General features: G+C 42.3%; 2 protein-coding genes across 2 annotated transcripts; one reads left to right on the forward strand and one right to left on the reverse strand.

Annotated features, from left to right (window-relative positions):
* Positions 1-733: 733 nt before the first annotated feature.
* LOC118648601 lies at positions 734-1492 on the forward strand. Its single transcript, XM_036294923.1, has 2 exons — positions 734-807; positions 897-1492. Exons 1-2 carry the CDS (start codon positions 761-763, stop codon positions 1477-1479), a joined length of 630 nt encoding a protein of 209 aa, XP_036150816.1. The 5' UTR covers positions 734-760; the 3' UTR covers positions 1480-1492.
* Positions 1493-2223: 731 nt separating this feature from the next.
* LOC118648600 lies at positions 2224-3423 on the reverse strand. Its single transcript, XM_036294922.1, has one exon. It carries the CDS (start codon positions 3421-3423, stop codon positions 2224-2226), a length of 1200 nt encoding a protein of 399 aa, XP_036150815.1.
* Between the last annotated feature and the right edge of the window lie 6372 nt (positions 3424-9795).

Genomic DNA, 9795 nt, shown 5'->3' on the forward strand with positions numbered 1-9795 from the left:
CGCTTATCAGTATAAACATTTATGTAAACAACAAGTCAGTTGTAACCTGATATAAACAAATACCGGTCGGTAGCCGCTTATCAGTATAAACATTTATGTAAATTACAAGTCAGTTGTAACCAGATATAAACAATAACTTGCCGGTCACCGCTTATCAGTATAAACATTTCTAAGAAAAATAATATGCGAGTTGCAACTTGATATAAACAATTAGGCCCTGCGGCTAGAAGTAGTAATTAGGTATAAACAATTTTTATCTATGGTTCTTTCTGTCGCTTATCAGTATAAACATTTTTTAAGTAAAATAATATGCGAGTTGCAACCTGATATAAACAAATTTCTAAGAATATTTATCGTACGGAGCGCCGAATCGTCGGCAGCTGATAAATTTATTCGACAGCTCTTGGAATAGCTATAAACAAAAATCGCTGACCATATCCGGTAGCGGTTTGTTATAAACAAATTTTTTATCGCGACAAGGAGCGCCGAACCGTCGGCAGCTTAAATTTCTACATAATGAATCGGTAGTGAGCGCGTTAAAATTAGATAATTGTGGAGGGGATAAAAATTAGATTTTTTGTGGAGAGGGATAAAAAAGGGGGTATTTTATGGAGGGGGTAATAATATAAAAAAGAGCTCCCGACAACGTTATTGCATCAGTCAAATAGTGGAATACGAACGGTAAAGCTTCATCTACGTTACCGCAGCAGTTGATTGGTGGAAGTCGATTGTAAAGTGTCTGAAGAAAGAACCGTACGAGATGAACTATTACGTTCCGATCCAACAGAATGACGGGTGCGATAAATCGTAAGTATTTTTAATTAAATTAAAATCTATATATTTAAATCCTATATATTTTCTATATTTTTCTATAACTTGATATATTCTTTTTACAGAACATTATCGCAGCCACGCTATACTCCTCGCATCCTGGGAAGGCGATTCGCTTTAACCGCCACTGCCTACAAATATTTGGATATCGGTGTCAGTGTGGGACTTGAACCTTTTGTGGAGATGATTCTTGGTGACAACAAAGGCAATCAGATACCGCTGTCACGTGACGTATGGATAATAATGATCGAGAAACGCATGGATATTGAGCGACTCCTGCAGTCAACCACCGTTACATCGCTGTGGATTGATGATCTTCTTATAGAACTCGTCAAATTACATAACGGGAGTGTTGTAAAATTTACATTAAATAACAAAGCCTTGTATATGAAACCTTTGACCGTGCAATTTTTACTAAATCTTGAAGATGTTATCAATAATGTATACTTTAAATTGTCGCGGGATATGTTTGTAGTGAAAGAAAAATATAATCGATTTGTAAACTGCTTGCAGCGAAATAACATTAATAATAAGTGCGATGCTGTAAAGCTATTAGATGAAATATGTGTAAAAACTTCGCTCATAGATTGCGAACTGATGGTTTATGCATCAGACAATATTGTATATGATGCTTTGAATAATAAATAAATATGTATTTGTATAAAACGTTTTAGAAATATTTTTTCCTACTAATTATCCTAACTTAAAAACTATTTTAATTAATAAATGGGGAAGAGGAAATATAAACGGGTAATGGAAATATAAAAAAATACACAACACATAAAAAATTATTTTTTATTGCTAGACCACCAGTTAAACAGTTTAAATACATTTTGTAAAGCGCAGTTGTTCACATGATTTCGACAACGTAAGGTGTACGTAATGTCCAACTTATTTAGAGGTTTTATGTCTTCGTAATGCACTTCGATATTTTCGACATTAGCTTCCTCTTTCGCCTCGTCCAGGAGTAAGTCATGCAGCCATTCTCGTTTCTCGCATCCCTTTACGTACACGACAATTTCATCATCGGTTGCAGTTGTACCCATCACTGCCTTGGTAATTAAATCTCTAGCCATGCTGTGCGGAATCAATCCATCCTCCCATGATATTCCGTGATGATTCACTTTCAACCACACCACCTGACGTTTTTCTGCCTTGGTAAGGTATTCCCATGGATAGGTGGGTGTAAACATGTAGTGGGTGAGTTCAAATCCATCTTTGAGAGAGGCAAATTCCTTAACGATAAATTCTCCACCAACGATGAAACCTTGCAGATCCACGAACGTTGGTACAGACATGACAGCTGTCGTTGAGAATACTGTGATCCGTCTCGACGCGTTATAAATTTTTATATCATCTTGATATTGTTTTGGAGAAAAAATGGCGCCGCACTTAGGTAATTTTGCGCACAACGTTGGTCAACGGGTTGTACTGAATCACACGATCGTGTATAATGAGACAGTACGCGGTAGTGTTCGCGGGCACGTTTTCTCTGCATTCAAATTCTAAGCGTACGTCCACGGTTGCGCTCTTGATCGATTCGTTTTGTCGAGAGCAATCGATAATCACGAATGGACCATTATGTCGAAACATGGTGACGGATTGATTCGGTTCGAGATAATCATATCCGTAATAGTTTTTACAGAAATGTGCGTACGTGTCGTACAGAATCGACCATTTATTTTTATCAAAATCTAGATTCAAATCATCGTACGGATAACATTCCGAGTTTAAATAGAGTTTTGCGTTGATTAATTTGCAATGATCGAATCGACTCATGTTTTCAGACATGTTATTCTTCCGACCAGCCTGCAGAGCGAAAACGACGTATCGAGGCTTCTCGAGCTGAGTAGCGGTCTTGATGGCCCACGAATGTTTGGTTGTGCTTTGCAATAAAGGATACTCATATAGATCCCAAGAACGAAATGCCATGCTGAGGTATCGCCCGCTTTCCAGAGCACGCAGCATCGACAGTTTATTTATCTCGTTCAGTAACACATGCGGCATTCGCCACTGAACTTTGAGTAATTCAATCTTCGGCTCCAATTCTGAACTTCCCATCAGACAATTGTTATCGTTACGCGCGCGTATTAAAATCAGCTCATGGCGAGCGTTGATCACCACGCGTCTGTAATCTTCACAAAATCCCAACAGCATGTTGAGCGGTACGCAAAAATTAAAGTATCCGTTCGGAGGATTCCACGGATCCCAGCCGGCGTTCCTCGCGATTACGCTTCTGGCAGCTGACATAGTTACATAGTTCTTGAGGGTGCTGGTTATTCCGACGTTTCTGTTTCGATCAATCTCCACACCGTCGAGCTCGTATCGAATCTCATCGAACATGAACGCGATGCAATTATTTGCCAATGTCACATCAGATCCCGCAACTGGTTTCTTTATTATAAGTTTTCCTTCAATGTATAAAAAACTTTCGTACGGTAACGTGTAAAGATCCTGCTGTTGTATAGGAATTCTTATCTCATCGTTGTATTCAAACGTCGTGTTGGCGAACGGATTGTACGTGTGAGTCTCGATCTTGACGATGCGATCGTCAAAGATCGGCTCGTCCTCGATATTTAAAATATCCGTCATTGTCGCACAGCAAATCCCAGAGATTGTAGATATTCAACGTTCGACGCGGTGAGCCTCTTTTTCTTGGAACAGTCGGATGATCGAATATTATCGAATGTCGTCGCAAAAGTATCTGATGACTGCTGTAACGTTGGTGTTTTCGTCGTAAAGATGTTTATTTTTCTAGCGCGTTCCGACGCGTTTAGTACGAGCATCTCACGTTCGCGTTATCGTTGCAGCCGTCGTCGCACATGCAATCTGACGGTAATTTCTTCTCCTCGAAAATCGAGCAATCGTCCGTTCTGGTCAACCACGCGTATCGTCAGATTCGTAACGCTCCGCACGATGATCGGCAGGTAAATGATCTGCGACGGCCTTTCCGAGATCTTATATCCAGGTGGCACGTTCGGTGAAAACTCGTGTATCGCGTGCACGCTTTTGTCGTTGCTGTACGCGCCCGCGGTCACGTTGCACTCTACGCGGATAATGTTTACATTCATTATGTTGATCGACACGTCTGACTCATGCCATATTCGCGGTTCTAGTATACGCTTCGATGTGAATCCCAGGAGCGAGCCGATGTTGTTTGGTTTGCCAAAATTTATTTTGTGTACGCATCTGATCTCACATCTCATCGTATTATAATTTGCGCGGATCGTTATTGGATCTTTATCCCCGCCATTACTACCTTCAGTCGTGACGTCACGTCGCGGACGTATTTGCGAAATCTCGCGTTTCAAAAACTCGTTAATGGCATGCAACTCGTACGATCCCTCGGGAATCGTAATCTCCGCGTTGTCTTTGCCAAAGTAAAATTTATTGTTCGAAGCATTCACGTTCGGTATCGTGTTATATGTTTCAAAGATCGCTAAACCGAGCTCGTAATCGTCGTCGCTCAAATCTATAGCCGGAGAGTAGCTTGCCGCGAGAATGCTGCTCTTACCGCTCAGCGTAAGTGTCAGCGACATGTTTGAACGAATACTGAGATTAAACAGCGCAACGTCGGTCTTTAAATCGAGTGTAAAAATAGCAAACAAAGTTGTCCGCAATTCCTTTGATCGTAAGTTTGATACGACGTTCGATTGTACTCTATCTTTGTCACATCGTCCCCAAAATATCGTACGAGTTCTCTGGGTGGCCGCAGATTGCCGAAACTGTCGAAATACGCTACGTGATTTCTCCTCTTTGCGTACGCTACCCAGTGAGTACCGGGACCCTCCGCATCGTCCAGATTTACGATACCGCTCTCGTTTTGACGCGCACCGCTCGTCGGTAGCGCGTTACGCATAAACACTCCTCTGAAATACGGGATACACAATCGTTTTGCCAATTGAAGTAGTTGCATGTTCGTCGTCACACCCGCGGGTATTCTTAACGCCTCTTTGACATATTTTTTCGTTTCGCTTTTACACCTTTTCCGTACTTGTACGGGGCGAGGTACAACCCTCGTCCGCCTCTGTACGGGGCGAGATACACTCCGCGCCCTTCCATCGCGCGATTGTGACGTTGCAGCTCCTCGAGCTGACGTCGCGCAGCTTTGCTGTCGTTTACCACCTTTGTCACACCGGCCGCGCCGCCGATCAATGATCCGAGCGCGCCCAACATCGGTAAAATTGGTAACATGCCGCCTCGTCTGGCTGTCGGAAGTATACGTTTTTTTTTCGTTACCTTTTTTTTCTTCTTCATACCCATACCTATCTTTGTCTTGGCTTTCATGGCTGCCCAGACGGCAGCAGCGGCTGCTCTTTCTCCGAGAGCCGAGTCTTTCGCGATTACGCGTTTTCGTGCTTTCGCAGCGAGTATCTCGTCCGCCGCGTGTCTGTCGGCGAGCTCGTTGCTCCGAGAATACGCAATGTCGTGTTCGCGGCACGCCGCGTCCAGCGGATTTATACCTCTATCGCCTTTAGCTAATCGTTTTTCCAAGTGGGTTCCCGGTCCGCAAAATTGATAACCGGGGATATGTAGCTCGAAGGGAAGCGCGTTTATCACGCGATTCAAAAGATGACCGCAACCCTTTTTTATCTTTGCGACAGCTGGCATTCGCTACAATTCTTGATCAACGGCGCGGGTCCGTCGATGTGCGTTTGCTGCCACGGCTGATTATAATGTTCGTTGCAGCGACGATATTGCTGAACTTCGAAATCAACCTTTATATGTTCCGGAAGCTTGTCCCACACGTGTTCGATATAGTTGCCGCACTCGCGTAACAGAACGATCTTTGGTACGAATTGTAACTGCTCAGCACTCAAATTTATAATATCAGAGGGATGTGACAGTATGAGATACATGTTTGCTACTGAGCGATGTGCGATTTTGCATGCCTATAAATAGTTTGGCGAGATTTTTGTTGCCTAGTAATTTTTTATTACTTGCTCTAAAAAACAGTGCGAGTACTATTATGAAAAATAGTTTTCAAGCCACGAGTGAATCGTCAAAGGGTGATAGTTTACTTGAGCATCGATGATAAGCTCAAGTGGCATCTCCACAGCGTGGGGATAAGTACCAAAATCATAAACAATGCCTTCGAAGCCGGACTGCACCGTCAGTTTGACTTCAAACTGTGAAGCATTCGCTCTTCGTCGAAAAAATTTGAAAAGTAGTTCAGAAAAAAGTTAAAAAGTGCAAGTAAAATGGCAGCGTTCGGTCCGCATAACACCGTTCGAATAGTAAGTATTTTTTATACTACCTATTCTTATGTTATTTTATATTAACTTATATTAATTTATATTAATATTTTTTACAGTGTTTATCTAAACCGGAAACGAGAATAGCACTGCCCAACATGCCAGCGCTGGGTTTATACCTGTAAAAAGTCAGCAGGCGGTGCGCACAGCAAAGCGCCACCCAAAGACGTTTCCGCGCCTCAGCAGGAACGCATACGTGCGAATACCTGCTAGCATTGTAAGTACCCTTTTTCTACAAATACATTGTTTTTGTAATTGATAATTTTATATTTTTACATGTTTTTTTATAGTGTTACCGTTGCGGACTCGTCACCGGGCGCACAGTAGTCAACGTCCGCGGTTACGTGGATGTAGCTGCTCATCAATTAAAAGTAAGAAACACGCGAGACTTCACGCGGCGGTATAATGATTGGTTATGGCGAGAGGAAGGCAAAGGCGAGGATGAAGACGAATACGACCTCTTCGATCTGTTCGATTTGCGATACCTCTTTGGAGATGAAGAAGTCGAAGAGGGTGAAATAGAACGAGACTGGGAGTTCGACATGTATTTAAAAACTATAGTTAATTGGATAGATAAGATTTATAATAGAGAGTAAGAAAATTATATTTTTATATTATTTACTAATTATATGTATTTCAATTTTTTTATATATTTATATATTTTATATATTCATATATTTTTTATATATTCATATATTTTCCTTTTTTCTATTAGATTTAGCTTATTATAATATAAAATATTATAATTTTATTCTATCACATTATGTTATTGTAATATTAATTGTAATATTAATGTTTTAAATATTTTAAATATATATATATTATACATATATTGCATATCTTTTTTATTCATCCTTCAATCCTGCATGATATCCTATTTTCTTTCTTTCATCTCACTCGCAATCGTCGATACGTTTATTTTCTCCATACACTGCGTTTACACACACGCACGCACACACGCACGTACACACACCTTCTCTAGCACGCGACCGTCGATATACTTTTTTCTCTATACACTGTTCACACATACGCGCACATACTCACGCCTTCTCTAGTACGCACACGCGTTTAAGCGCCTTCTCTAGCACTCATACACGTGTAACCGTCTTCTCTATTACGTATACACATGCGCAAGCGCCTTCTCTAGCACGCACGCACGCACGCACGCAGGCAGGCACGCATACGTTTCTTTCTCCGTACGCTGCGTTCCCACATACATACGTCTTTCTCTAGCAAGCGCTTTCTGTAGCATGCACAGGGGGCACGCATACGTTTCTTTCTCCGTGCACTGCGTTCACAAACACACACACCTTCTCTATCACGCACGTGCACATGTACAAAGGCGCATTCCCATAGAGCGTACGCTGCACTCACACACCTATAAATAGGACGTTCGATTCAGATATATAATCAGATTCAGAAAACATGAGATTCGTGCGACAACCTTTGACGATTTGCGTAACGAATTACGACGATAAATTACAATCGATGGGAGACGGCGGGGTGAGGCGTAAGCATGGTGCGATGCTGCCGAATACTATACGCGCCATCATTTGCGGTCCGTCAAATTGCGGTAAAACCAACGTTCTGATAAATTTGTTGGAATGTCCGCACGGTGTACATTTCGAGAACGTGTACGTGTACTCGAAATCGCTACAACAGCCGAAATATCGGTATCTGGAGAATTTGTTGTCGTCGATGGACGAGATCGGTTACTTTACGTTCTCCAATAACAGTGACGTCATTCCACCGAGCGAGGCGCGTCCAAACTCAATTTTCGTCTTCGATGACGTTGCGTGCGATAAGCAGGATGTCGTGAGAGAATATTTTTCAATGGGTAGACACTCGAACGTCGACTGCTTTTATCTCTGTCAGTCGTACGCGAGAATACCTAAACATCTTATACGCGACAACGCCAACCTGCTGATCCTGTTTAAGCAGGACAGTACCAACTTGAAACACGTGTACAACGATCACGTAAACACCGACATGTCGTATGATGATTTTAGTGAATTATGTCGCGATTGTTGGCAGCGTGATTATGGATTTTTGATGATAGACAAGGACAGTGCACTTGCTAACGGGCGATACAGAAGAGGATTTAACGAGTTTGCAGTACCGCGGAACGGTTAGTCGTTATTGATACCTTGTCGGGGTGAAACGTACGATCAACACTCTCTGTTAACATGGCTGAGAACAAAGATATACGTGAGCGCGAGAAAATCGCGAAGGAGATTGAAAAAACGAGCGAATCGATTCGAAAGAAACATCGTGCTCTAAAAACCGGCAGGATCGAAGAGGATATCGCGACTAAGAGACACTTTGAACCGTTGATCGAACCGCTGCAAAAGATTATTGACAATTCTGGCGTACGCGCGATAAAAGAGGAGCCGATCGATAACGTTTCGTTCACCCGTAAACGTGAGAAGGAAGAGGGGGAAGAATATGCCAGTAAGAGAAAACGGTCGAACGTCTCGTTCGATATCTCTGCGACACCGCAAAAATCTAATCATTTACAAATTTCAAACGACGTACCGATGATAACCTCCACACCACGTCCCACAACCGTACAACCGATAGAATCGCTTGAGAATGTTTTCGAAACGACGGATGACTCGCTTGCGACGATTGTTCGAAATCAGTTACAGACGTCGCAAGGACGAAAAGCTTTACAAGCTCAATTTGGTCCGCTGGGTCAAAAATATGTCGTGACTGTCCTGAGCGGTAACCGAGAAAGCGATGTAAACATAGACAATATATACGGTGTTCGTCTCGAGAATAATGGAATGATGCTCGGTAATAAACATTTCGATGTGGACAACGAGGATAATATAATTATCGACAATGTACGTTACGCTGGTACACCTGGTCTTTACGAATTGATCTTCAAGAAAATTCCCGCCGATGACATCTACACAGATGATGATTTACAAAAGTACAAAAGCATATTGTTTGCTACAAACGTGCATAGACGCAATTACGCCAAGGACAGTCAACTACGGAGCAACAGAGGATACAAGTACAAACACCTGATCGCACCGTTGATGTCGATCGAACCTACGCCGAAAACGAAGAAATCTGGAAAGGGATTACCTCACGCTATGACGTTAAATGATAACGCGATCGATTACGTGCACTGGGACAATCCCAATGAACTGGTAGATCGTCTGCGATTACTCGAAGCATCGCGTCGAGCCGGTCACAACGCACACGACAACGAGATTCTGTCCATCATCGAGGAACTTCGCGAAGCGGGTCTTATTATAAATTAACCTGCGTAATCGCGAAACGTGTCAGTCGATTGATTGATGTCACCCATATCGTATCAAGATTAAAAACAATGAGTAATAACGAACGGCGAAAAGACGGTTACGAACGTTTAACGAACAATTTTGATCGGTTCCTGAATCAACAGCGGACGGTTCAGGAACGGTTGTCGGATAGCTATCGAACGGTGCAGGATCGCTATCAAACGACTCGGGAACGATTGTCGGACGGTTATCGAACGGTTGTAAATCAAGTCAGGAATAGTTACGAACGATTGTCTGATCGATCGGTACCGGAAGACAAAGAACCACTGCTGAAAGACGATAGAAAGCAGTGATAAAAGATAATTCAAACGTGAAACGAACGCGAAAGAACGGGTACAGAACAGAATCCAAACAGAAAAAAACAGAAAAAGAACAGAAAGAAACAGGAAAAGAACAGA

This window comes from Monomorium pharaonis, unplaced genomic scaffold (genome assembly GCF_013373865.1).
Source record: "Monomorium pharaonis isolate MP-MQ-018 unplaced genomic scaffold, ASM1337386v2 scaffold_532, whole genome shotgun sequence".
NCBI classification, from domain to species: domain Eukaryota; kingdom Metazoa; phylum Arthropoda; class Insecta; order Hymenoptera; family Formicidae; genus Monomorium; species Monomorium pharaonis.